We start from the raw sequence: 13,005 nt of genomic DNA, 5'->3' as shown, positions 1-13,005 counted from the left end.
TCAAGGGTTTGAGATGCTCAACTGGGTACTGATTTCTTGCACCAAGACACCGTGGAAGCTGGGTTTTTAGGAGAGGGAACTGACTAATACGGCAACTCTCTCTAGCAGGATGCAGATGTTGCCTTGGTTGCCACAGCCATGCACAGAACACACACTCCATGCACATTCACCTGCACAAAAAAGTAAACGTAATCATACATGCACCACCCATGTCCCAACTGGATGGTGCAAAGGACTGAGGTGCACAGGGCAGTTAGAATCGGAGAGGCCAATAGGCAACTCTCCGTGGTAGGGGAAAGGTAAAAAGGACATTCCAGTCCCTATAATTTGTTTCTACCAACACATTAGGTTCTCCACCACCCGTTGGGCTGACTTTAGCCACCTGGAGTAGAGTGAGGGTACATATGATGTGCTCCCCCAGACCACCAAGGCCAGATCTGGGCAGTTTTCACTGGCACAGTGGGCCTCACGGCGCATGGATGACAAGCCATCAGAAACGTGCTATGGGAAACACAGGGCAGGGGTACACGCTCTCCAGAGCCATATAGGGGACCTTTCCCGTCCCATCAATGAGGAAGATACAAATAGGATAAATGCTGTCACTCAACATCACTGGCACTCTATAATCCTACGCCTGTCCTGTGGGCTGATGCCAAATGTGACGGACACTGAAGCAAAGCGAATATCTGAAGAAGGCTCATCCATTTCCCATTCTCTGTATGCTCTCCTGCTGGCAGCAGCAAAGTGGAAATGTAAATCCAGCAGATCAATCGCCGAAGGAGGCTGACTGAAGGACCGTTTATTTATTATTACATGTTTTTTAATTCCACAAGCATGGCAGATAGCAGACAGCCAAGGCTGAAGATCAGATCTAAAGGCGGTATTTCTCTTCTGTCTTTCTCACATTTTAACATGCTATTGGGGAAGACGTAGCCAGATAGTTATTCTTCTTTCTCTTGACTATGAAGTGAGTCCCTAGTTGGGGGGGGGGGTAGAAAGGGGGGGGGGGGAGACTCGAGACTCCGTTCTGAGGAAAAAAGAAGCCCTACAGGCGAAAACGTTCAGGATGAGCTTGGACCGAAATATTGGCTTGTGAATTTAACCCAATTTGGAAAGGATAATTCAATCAAACGAGAGCAGCTTCTGATCTTATAAATACCAACAGCATATGAAATCCATACACCAACCTTCATCTGAAAGTGGCAGAAATGGGGGGAAGACTACAAAAACTGTTCAGAACTGCATGTATTAGCGCTGTTTAAATGCCAATAAAATATAGTTTTAAAACAAAATAAAGAAATATGTGTTAGAAATGCAAGGTTATGGTTTGGAAGGAACAGTTTTTTCAGGTGTTGCATTATTTGAGCCTTTATAAAGTTGTAAATAAAGAAATCTATCTTTGCTCTGTTGGCAGCGTGAACAAACTTTCCTGTAAGCGTAGATGGTCTCATCTTTCCAACAAGCGTACACTGCCTACAAAGATAGGTTTGGGCACAAAGATATTGATTCCTATTACTTTCGAGGGAGCGAAAGAGAAAGAGGTGTCTTCACATGCCACCTACGTATAGACCAAAGTAAATGTTTAAAAAAAAATATTTGCAACTTGAGTGAGGAAAAGTAAGCGTGGGGAAAAATCAATAGACAATACGGATTTTAGCACAACACATTATGATTATATTATATGATTTATAATTGTATGCTTTTTGGAGACTGGGGCGCTCGACCTCGGACCGCGGGAACTGGGTTCGAGTCTCGGCAATGACGCTGAACATCCTCGATTCTGCGCAAATCACTTAATCTCACCGTGCCTAACAAAAAATGAATGTGTGTCCTCATGTAGCGTAACTGGTGCTATGTAAAGCGCTCTGATACCTCATTGGATTCGGGTCAAGTTCGCGCTGTATAAAACTCTGCAAAAAATTATCTACTGGCGGTTGCCAGTAGATAGTTATAGTTACAACCTAGTTTCCATAGGAAATCTCTAAATTCTATTTTGAATAACTTTGGCGCCGGTTGACGAATCCTCGCGAAATTTTCAAAACTAATGGGGCGCTCCGTTCAGCCCCTACCCTGAAAGTCTCGGGGTGATTCGTCAAGCGGGGGCCGAGAAAAAGGGGGGGTCCCAAAACACGTTTTCCCCATGGATTTTCCCATAGGACCTTTAGTCGCAGCTACAGCCCGAACGGCTGAACAGAATTACGTGAAATTTGGCAGAGAGGTAGCCATAAGGTCAAGGAAGTTCCTTTTGCAGGTCTGGTGTAAATCTGTTCAGTATTTCCTGAGACAATAGCATTTAAAAGCATATCAATATCTATACGCGCGCACCGTACGCGCACAGTGCGCGCACCCTGCCGTGCGCGAGCGCAATTCTGATTGGTTGTTAGATGTCGGTAAACATTCGAATCGGTCGAAACCAGGAAGTGTCGTCCGCCATTTTGTCTCTCGCAGTCTGAGGGGGTGAAAAAAAAAAGGTGGACAACGTGAAAAAGGGGCCGAGTGGACAGTTCCTGACCCCCTAGCCTTGGTCAAGGGGGTCACAGAACGACCCCCAAGCGAGAAAAAAACAATATTTTTATTTTCACAAAATCGTGAGGTGCGCGCACTGCGAACCGTGGGTGCTCGGTGTGCGAAGCGCACCGAGCACCCACAGCGCGCACGGTGCGCGCACGGTGAAAAACCTGAAAAAAATAAATAAATTAAAAATACATAACTTAGCATTTAAAAAAACGTACAAATTCACTGAAAAAACCATAGGTTTCACACACGTTATAGTTCCGAATTAGCATTTAAAAAACCTTGCAAATTCACTTAAAAACCATAGGTTTCACACATGTTATAGTTAGCTGGACATTTCACTCGTTAAAAACCAATGAAATTCCCCCGTTATAGTTACTGCAGGCAACTATAACTCACGCGACCGCAATCCTCTGCTGATGACGTCAGATATTACATCACTGATGACATATGTGTCTTTATGAAAAATAAATATTTGTAATATATGTATAGCTAAAGATTAATGGAAGAAGACATGGGTAAATAAGTGTCTAAATACAGTGATGTAATATCTGACGTCATCAGCAGAGGATTGCGGTTGCGTGAGTTATAGTTGCCTGCACTAACTATAACGGGGGAATTTCATTGTTTTTTTACGAGGGACATGTCCAGCTAACTAATAACATGTGTGAAACCTATGGTTTTTTAAGTGAATATATATATATATATATATGGAAATGTGATAATGCTGCACTGTTATTTAGGACAACTCAGCACATTGAAGAGCGAGGTGAACAAAACAACTTCTGCTATACTCACTTCCAAATCCCCTCAACTTGTGTGCCGGAATGCAGGCATGATGGGTAGGTTCCATTAATTACTTATTTACATAAACCCTCACTTTTGACTCCACCAACCTCTGCCCCAGCCACAAATCTCTTTCCCGCGTCCTTTCCCTTGCAGCTCCTCTTATTTGTGGAAATATCTCAGTATGTCAGTGCCGGGGACATTTCTTAGCCACCCACCCTCAGGGCAGACAGCTTAGGCAGAGGTGGACACCGAACACGAATGCTTTTCCAAAACAGAGTTTCAGTCTTCAGGTCACCTGAACTTCTTAAAGTCTTTAAGACATTCTAGACTGCCACATCCACTTCCAATTCATTTTCATCATTAGTCGGCACATAGGAAATGTCTTTCTAAAAAATGTTAGTTTCCGTGGGTGGGCTGTCAGAAATGTTACTGACCAAGGTTTGATCTGGTTCTTTAACACTCTCTTCTCTTTGTTTACCATTCTGGTCTTGCAGGACGTGAATGCAAAAAAAAGATGCATCCACCGATGTTCTCGGGTTTCTAGTTGTCTTATGTCTTTGTTGATGTTCTGAGTTATCCACTGTACTAGTGCTGAAAGAATTTAGTTTATGCCCCGTTTGTTCATCTTCTGAAGTTGACGTTTGATCTATGGACTCTTGTTTTGTCTCCTTTTAGCATACACTTCTGCCCAATTTACACTTCTCAGAGTTTATAGTCTGTGCTATCTTAAACTTCTTCATTTTACGCTCATATCTTTTTTAGGTAAAGGAGTTCAGTTGTTCCTTGATGTCTTCTATAATTTTACTCCAATTTGTTTCTTCCGATTTATCTATGAGCTTTCTTGAGCTAGTCTATTTCTTGTTTAAAATCCGTTAATGTTTTTGGAAGTTCAATTAATAATATTAAGCCATGCGAACATTTATTTAAAATTCCATACCAGTTTTCCATGAATAATGTATTGTGATAACTGAACGTGGGTTTTAATGAAATGCATAAAGCTGTGGAGTTGTTAATAACATTATTTTAGTACCATATATAATGAAAATATTTTAAGCAATTGCTTTTTGGTTCCAGGAAAATGATTGTGTTTCTCTGAAGAAGGGCTCGAGGTGCCCAAATACTTTAGAGAAGGGGCACAGAAAGAAAATAATCGTATACATGAAGATTTCGTGAATTGAGCGCTTACCATAGAATTCTGCATAATAATTGATCATTTCAAATAAGTTTGATTGAAGACATTCTTGATATGCAGGAAATGGAGGTGGAGTATAAAAGGACGCGCTAATAGGCATGGATAAAATAGTGCGATGGTAGGGTGACATGCACCCAGGTGTGGCATGTGCAAAATGAAGAATTATTAGAAGTGTCACAGTTTTGGAGATACCACTGTAGATACCCCAACCCTTATTAAAGTTCTAGTGGCCTCAACAACCTCATTGTGTACAATACCTTCACTTAGCAGTGGGGTGGCAGTTCTCGGCTACACACAACCATGGAGGTGGTCTGCTGATCTTACTGCAGTGAAGGTCCTAACACCACCAGCACAAAGTAGAGACACTGACTCAGTGACATCCATGTTGGCTTCTGTGGCGACCTCCAATGGTGCCACTGGGCATAGGCACGGGTATTAAAACTGAAGAGGAGGAGCTCCATGAACCCAGACATGACTTGCTCGATGCGATTATTTAAATCTTCTCTCGAGGTATCTTCCACAGGTCAGAGCTCAAGTACACCATCCAAACAAGTGAAGAGACCACCCGGGTCGTCACCATGATTCTGGTCAAGGGTTTGAGATGATCAACTGGGTACTGGTTTCTTGCACCAAGACACCGTGGAAGCTGGGTTTTTAGGAGAGGGAACTGACTAATACGGCAATGTCTTTTTTGTAGCTCCAAGTTCAAATGGGCACTTCTGTTTCCAATGAAACAACCTTTTGTGGTAGCAATTTTTCTTGTGGAGCCAAACCACAAATAGGTTTGTGGAGCAAGTCACTTTGTTCCGGGGGCATGCAGCAGAGGGGCCTGGGCATCAGGCTTGACAACATGATCTACTGGCGCAGATTATTCCCTGTGCTCCAGTGAGCTGCTACTCCACATTTTCAGACTAGCTCCTCAAGTGCTCATCTTCTAGGCTCCCTTTTCATTGTGCAGGGTTACCTTCCACACCCCTATTCAGTATTTGGTGCGCTCGTTCCCTTAATGCACTTGCGAGGCAGCTCTCTGTAAAAGCAGGATGCAGATGTTGCCTTGGTTGCCACACCCATGCACAGAACACACACTCCATGCACATTCACGTGCACAAAAAGTAAAAGTATTCATACATGCACCACCCGTGTCCCAACTGGATGGTGCAAAGGACCGAGGTGCACAGGACAGTTAGAATCGGAGAGGCCAATAGGCAACTCTCCGTGGTAGGTAAAAAGGACATTCCAGTCCCTAAAATTTGTTTCTACCAACACATTAGGTTCTCCACCACCCGTTGAGCTGACTGTAGCCACCTGGAGTAGAGTGAGGGTACATATGATGTGCTCCCCCAGACCACCAAGGCCAGATCTGGGTCGTTTTCACTGGCACAGTGGGCCTCCCGGCGCATGCATGATTGTTGTGTGTGCTGAGGCCAAAGAATCCTGAAGCCATCAGAAACTTACTATGGGAAACACAGGGCAGGGGTACAAGCTCTCCAGAGCCATATAGGGGACCTTTCCCGTCCCATCAATGAGGAAGATATAAATAGGATAAATGCTGTCACTCAACATCACTGGCACGCTATAATCCTACGCCTGTCCTGTGGGCTGATGCCAAATGTGACTGACACTGCTAGCAAAGCGAATTTCGGAAGAAGGCTCATCCATTTCCCATTCTCTGTATGCTCTCCTGCTGGCAGCAGCAAAGTGGAAATGTAAATCCAGCAGATCAATCGCCGAAGGAGGCTGACTGAAGGACCGTTTATTTATTATTACATGTTTTTTAATTCCACAAGCATGGCAGATAGCAGACAGCCAAGGCTGAAGATCAGATCTAAAGGCGGTATTTCTCTTCTGTCTTTCTCACATTTTAACATGCTATTGGGGAAGACGTAGCCAGATAGTTATTCTTCTTTCTCTTGACTATGAAGTGAGTCCCTGGTTTGGGAAGGGGGGGCGGGAGGAGTTAGGGGAGGGTGGAGACTCCCTTCTGAGGAATAAAGAAGCCCTACAGGCGAAAATGCTCAGGATGAGCTTGGTCCGAAATATTGGCTTGTGAATTTAACCCAATTTGGAAAGGATAATTCAATCAAACGAGAGCAGCTGCTGATCTTATAAATACCAACAGCATATGAAATCAATAAACCAACCTTCATCTGAAAGTGGCAGAAATGGAGGAAAAACTACAAAAACCGTTCAGAAACCTGAAGCTCATTACCATCTTTGGGATTTGTAACCTACCATCCCATTCCTGTCAGCACAAAATGGGACACAGTCCTGATCACAGGCTGACACCTCTTTTCAAATGTGCAGCATTCTTCACGACAGAAAATGTAACAATGCATCACAAACTTACTCTTATATAGGAATCCTGGTGGTTCTTGGCAAAATACAGCATGTTATCGAGTGCAAGCATTCCTGGGGGAGTCTGGGTGAAGTCCATAGCTGGGTTTACATGGTTCTGTGGGAAGAAACAGAATATTAAAGTAAATGTAATTTAATATATATTCTCTACATCACTAAGGAAAACTCTCTGCATCACTATGGGAAACACTCTGTACATAGCCACTGTTCTCTTTGCATTGGCCTGGGTCTTCATTAAACTGGTCCTTAAATTTCATTACTCCCATTATGCATCACTTCCCGCTGCCATGAAGAGTGCGGCCAACCCATCTCTCACACGCAGTACATAGCAGATTGTGTTGCGTTGCAAGTATCATGTAGAATAGGACCCCTGTTACCTTTCCTAAGCGTACTAGCACACACACAGCTAGTGCATTCCCGATATGCTGGTGAGTGACGGCGTGCAAAGAAATAGACTGCGCAATACACCGCGTTCTCATATTAGCAGTCCGTACAAACTATTATCCATTTTGTTTGTGGTTAACCAGTCGCCAATCAGTCAATACAAGCTCAAGGACCCTACTACAATATTGTTGCTGATATCAAGACAGTATATACATAAACTCACCATCATCCTTATCTATTGGACATCAAGGTATGAGATAAATTCAATTATACATTGGGATGAATATTAAGGCTCCCCCTCATCCATCACCTAAATGGTCCCATTTTCCTCAGGGTCCTCCCTTTGCGTGTTTTAACGGTGTTTGAGGAGGTAGTCTCTCTGTGTAAGGGCCCCATCTATCCTTTGCCTAGAAGTTACTGGTAACTATGTTTCTTTGGGGTCGTTGCAGGTCACCATGTCTTGCACATCCTCCCCTACTGCGTTTGGCCAAGGAGAACAATAATGCTGTTAGACATCGCACACCCAGAGACAAGCGCTTTACATAGACCAACAGGGTTATTTGAGAGTCGGGCTTTAGGGGGTGCCCTGTCATTTCCCCATTGACCGCTAGTTTTTTCTGCCAATATTTATATATAGAGTAGCATGTCCATGTTAGGTGTCGGAAACAGAACACCGCCGCCAGACTCGTCCTCGGCATCCCTCGACACGAGCACATCAGCCAACACCTACGAAAGTGCCACTGGCTCCCCATCGAGAAGAGAGTCACTTTCAAGATATTCACCCACGCCTACAAATGCCTACACAACACAGGACCCCAATACCTCAACCACAGAATCACCCTCCACGTACCCAAAAGGAATCTCCAATCCGCCAACCTCGTCCTCGCCGAAACCCCACGCATCCACAGAGCCAAAGCAGGGGGGAGATCCTTCTCCAACATCGCGGCCAAGACCTGGAACGAGCTCCCGATCGACATCAGCCGCGTCCCCTCCCTGAGCACCTTCAAGGCTCTTCGGCTTAACAGCACTACTGACACCTCGCCTCCCCCAGTGCCTTGAGACCCTCACGTGTGAGTAGCGCGCTTACAATTCCATGAATGACTGATAGGAAACCAGCAATTGAAGAACTGATATAATGCACAAAGAAAGAGGACTTTATCTTTTAGGATAGATGCAGAAAGTAGATAAAAAGATCAGAGCAAGCTTTCGGAAGGAAGGAGAGTATGAGAAAATGTTTTGTTGAACTAAATAGGACACTTAAAAATTAAATCGCGTAGATAAACTATTTGAACACTTCAAATATGTGTCTAGCGTGAGCTCATACTAAAGGTGTTAAACATTTTCTCTAAAACGGATTGTTAGCAGGAAAAGTGTTTAGGGAAGGTTCGTTTTTTAACATGTCAATACAATATTTCCCTCTCGATACAAAACAAGTCAGTAGTTGTCATGAAGACTCAAAACACGAAGAAAAAAACAAGAGAAATTGTACCCACATCAGACATGGGCTAACGTGGGGCTTTCTCAATGTCTATTTTCCTGAATGCTCTTTTCCCAGTTTAGTGCATGCCAACATTTGTCTAAGCACGCTGAGCGGCCAACCTTATACATCGGCCAAAGATCAAATTTTAAAAGAGCAAGGTTTAACACCATGTCTAGTGTTTTTGCATAATTGCTCACGCCTTTTAGGTCACAGTGGTGGCCTATTAACACTAGTAAATGCTGCCTTTTAATTGCCCTGCATGGTTTCAGCCAGGTTGTCCCATCACAGCATGTTCTTGTCAGTTCCTCCCATCCCGCTGAGATAGGTCAGTAACAATGCAGGTCTGTGGTCTGCAGCACAGGTATTCGCAAGATGCCCTATATCTTAAATGGTCCCATCTGAAGTGCAAAGGCACGCTTACATTATATTTGCATTCTTAAATTTTGCAAGAACAGGTAAAAGTGGATTTTTTTCCAACATTGTTCCCCTTCACATTGGCAAAATTTAAATGCAATAAATATGGACTGTCCTTGTCTGTGACATGTTTTTGTGCGGGAAAAATACACAGTTTTAATGGGTGCAGATTTTGAAGTTTTGCCAGCAAATTATACAAACTACAGGTAGATTATGCAAATTTGGGAAATTACCCTTATATTCTACCACTATGCCAACAACATTTCTCTTTCTGTCTGCATGTCCAGGGAGAAAGAAAAATGACCATAGGCTCAAGAAAGGAAGGCAGAATGACTGGAGCCAGGGGAGGACAACAGCGTCAGCCCCCAACATGAGCTTGGTACTTGGATACAACATTAGCCTTTATAGCACAGGGGAGGCTTCACTTCTCAGGGGTGCCCACACAGTTCAAAGACGTAGCATATGGATGATGCCATCCGAATAGGTGAAACTTTTTGGTCTCCTTACCAGACTCTAGGTTGGGACAGGGAATCATTTTGCAATATGCCAAAGGCTTGCACACTCCTGGCATTAAATGAGGAACTCATTCATTGTAATAGGAACCAAGGCAGAACAATGTATATCAATATATACAGCAATATCAATGTATAAATATCCATGTATACAGCAATGTAGATCATCATCATCTTCAGTGGGGGGGGGGGGACAGGACTGCTTGGAACAAAGCCCTACTTTCTACACTGATACCACTTGACCTACCTGCCACCTTCTACACCACTGATCACAAAGGTGCTCACTGAGAGACTGGAACCCTTAGCTGGTATATGGGGGGCGGGGGGGGGGGGGAGACGGCTCTGGTAAAGGTTTCCTTCTTCCTTCATAACCATACACATCAAGTAAAAGTGTGCCCTTTCCTTTGAAGAAAACTCTACATTCACTGTGGCTTCTTTGATTCTAATTTTAATTAATGCCTATATGGCTTCAGAAGTATTTATCCACGATTCCTCCACATTTTGCATATAGGTAGGTGATACTCCGGGCTATCTAGAATTTGAGAACAAACCTTATAACTTTCTCAAGCTACCCTATAATCTCTTTGATATTCACCAGGATGCTGAATAACTAAATGTGCTTTAATGGGCAAAAAATATCAAAATATTACTGAGTGGTCAGCCCTTCTATCTCTATAGCTTGACCCGAGGACTTGGGCTTCACCCCCTCAACCAGTAAATCAAGCACTAAACCTGGTGTGAACTTCAATGGTGACCTCTCATTCTCCCTGCAGATGCAGTTTGCAAAAATGCATTCTTCCACCTTTGTCAACTGAAGGGGATTTTTGTCTTTCCTACTTTGGTCACAGAAAATAGCACTGATCCACACTGCGGACATGTCCCACTTGGGTTACCTTAATGGACTCAACACTGTTCTCCCCATTTCTTCCCTCAACAAACTCCAATAAGTACAAAGGTATGATGTTCACACTGCATACAGCCTCAAATGCCATGATGATGTCACTCCTGCTCTCAAATCTCTCCATTGGCTCCTTCTGCAGGAAAGGACAAAGCTCAAAAACCTCTATCTTGTTCACAAGGCAATAAATATATCATTTCTGAACCGCATTGCCAGTCCTTCTATTGCCTGCCGCCCATCACAGAGTCTCAGGTCGGCTAATAAAAGATTGCCGTCACCACTTCGATTCAGACATGAAAGTTTTGGCTGACACACCCTACTTCATCAAGGCACCCCCTGCCTTCGAAACTCATTACCTAAACCCCCCACAGACTCGAACAAGACTACTTCAAAGTCGGAATATCTTTGAAAAGACACCATTTTAACATGGCATGTGGGTAATCGCATCTTCCAAGTGACCACCTATCCAAACTCTATACCAGTCCACCGGTCAGATGCCAAAGAACGGTGCGCCCTAAAACGCTGACTTTAGACAAATACTTGGTCAAGGCTTTTTTCATCTCAGGATACCTTTGGTGTACCCATTAACTAAACTTCACTGAAAGATCCCATGTTGATACTGGGCTATTTCTAGGTAAATCACTGCTTTGACTTCCACAAGGGCGATATTTGTATGTCTTAAACACCGTAAATAAAAAACAATAAATATATTAAAAGATAAACTACCCAAGGACCCTGACAGAAACCTCCTCATCATGACTAGGACTAAGAAAGCATATGTGTAAAACTGTAATGACTAAGATACAGAGCGTAGTCATGGTTGATGGGGTACAGAACATCAAACATGCAGCGCGCCCTATGTCAGATGGAGAACGATTCAGACACAAAAGCCAACTCGGTAGCTGCATTTTCCCATTCATGCAAGTCATATCTTATCATAACAGCTTCCAGATGTTGTGTATGTTGATAGCACCCTGGGCCATTCTTCAGGTTGTATAAATGTGATCATGTTGAAGCAGCCCTTGAAGCCTCCACTGAATATTGTGGCTTTAAGACAGAGTATTAAATTATGTGCATCATCACAAAGCCTTTCAAATAGCAGTCCTCGGAAGAAGCAGATGTTCACACACAACCAGACACTGTTGGAAACCGATGGTCAGCCATTTTCCTTCTGATCCACCATCAAATTTTCCATAAACTAAAGCACAACCTTTGATCGCTGGTGTAGCATCTTCCCCAGCCTGAGTACATGCCAATGACTACACTACACATGGAGCTTAGTATTACACGTCTTCATTCTTCTGTGTGTAACTACGAACTCACCATTCTAAATTATCCTTCATTGCATTCCGCTCTAACACCTATGTCGTAGCACTACGGACTCCATCAGGAGCCAAAAGGGTTCCGTCATTGCTAATTTGCTAGACACTGCAACTCCCCCTCTGTTAAATGAAACATTTAAATTATATACATAACATATGTATATACACAATTAAATCTCTTCAATCAATCTTTTTGGTGCTTTCATTGTTCGACCCGATCTTGTAGCTGGAAACTGTCACCATCAAAGTCCAGGATCTGTATTGATGGTGGAGCAGTAACAGCAGCCACTCATGCATCAGACCCAGTCTCTCCTTCAACATGTAGAGCTGATGAACAAGGAGTTCAACACCGAAAGTGAGAAGAGTCTCTGGTGATAGACTTCCAAGGGTGCTGGCAGTCACCATGTGTCCCTTCCTAGACAACACTTGGAAACTTTCTGCATCAAATGAAGCATCAGATTTCCTTTTCCGCATCTGGCGTGCCAGCACTCAATCTCCTCTTCTAAAGAATATATTCTCCACATGTTGTCTTTTATCAGCATACACTTTCATCTTTTGTTTCCGAAAGAAGTCCTTCTCGTGAGTTGCGGTCTCGTTTTTCTCTCTCTGGACCACTGGGTCGTCATTGCTCTCCGGAACATCAATGTCACAGGACTTTCACCTGTGGTCAAGTGAGGTGTTGAACGATGAGCTTTTAAGGTAGAATTCAACACAGTTTTTAAATCAAGCTTTTCAAAAGTAGCACGCTGCACTGCTTTCTTTAGCTTACCCATAAAGCAGTCAACGAGTCAATTAGTCTGTAGCCACAGAGCAGTGCTCTTCTGATGCTTTAATTTCAGATTCTCGAAGAAATCTTTGAACTCACTACTGTTAAATGGCGGACCATTGTCAGACTTCTTGGTGGCTGAAGCACCCCGTGTCACAAAGATGCCATCTAGTCTCTCAAAGACTCGGTCTTGAGTAGTAGATGAGAGATCCTCAATTCAAGGAAATCAGGAGCATTGATCCACAATCACCATAAGGTTATGCCCATAGTCAAGTGGACAGAAAAAGTCAAAGGAGTTCTGACATGTTTAGGTGTGTTGAGTAACTTTAGTAGAAAGGCAGTTGCGCAGAAGTCAGGCCTTTAATTCCTTCTCAACTCG

The 13,005-nt window shown here is 43.4% G+C and overlaps 1 protein-coding gene across 6 annotated transcripts in view; it reads right to left on the bottom strand.

The window, feature by feature from the left end:
• ELMO1 (engulfment and cell motility 1) overlaps positions 1 to 13,005 on the bottom strand; it is a 1,282,006-nt gene that overhangs the window by 706,101 nt on the left and 562,900 nt on the right. For all 6 annotated transcript variants that reach the window (XM_085607465.1, XM_085607469.1, XM_085607468.1 and 3 more), the window contains one exon: positions 6,843 to 6,947. In XM_085607465.1, coding sequence (XP_085463591.1) covers positions 6,843 to 6,947 — 105 coding nt within the window. The remainder of the gene's footprint in view (positions 1 to 6,842; positions 6,948 to 13,005) is intronic.

This window comes from Triturus cristatus, chromosome 5_2 (genome assembly GCF_964204655.1).
Source record: "Triturus cristatus chromosome 5_2, aTriCri1.1, whole genome shotgun sequence".
NCBI lineage: Eukaryota > Metazoa > Chordata > Amphibia > Caudata > Salamandridae > Triturus > Triturus cristatus.
This window is presented reverse-complemented; position numbering and strand designations above follow the sequence as displayed.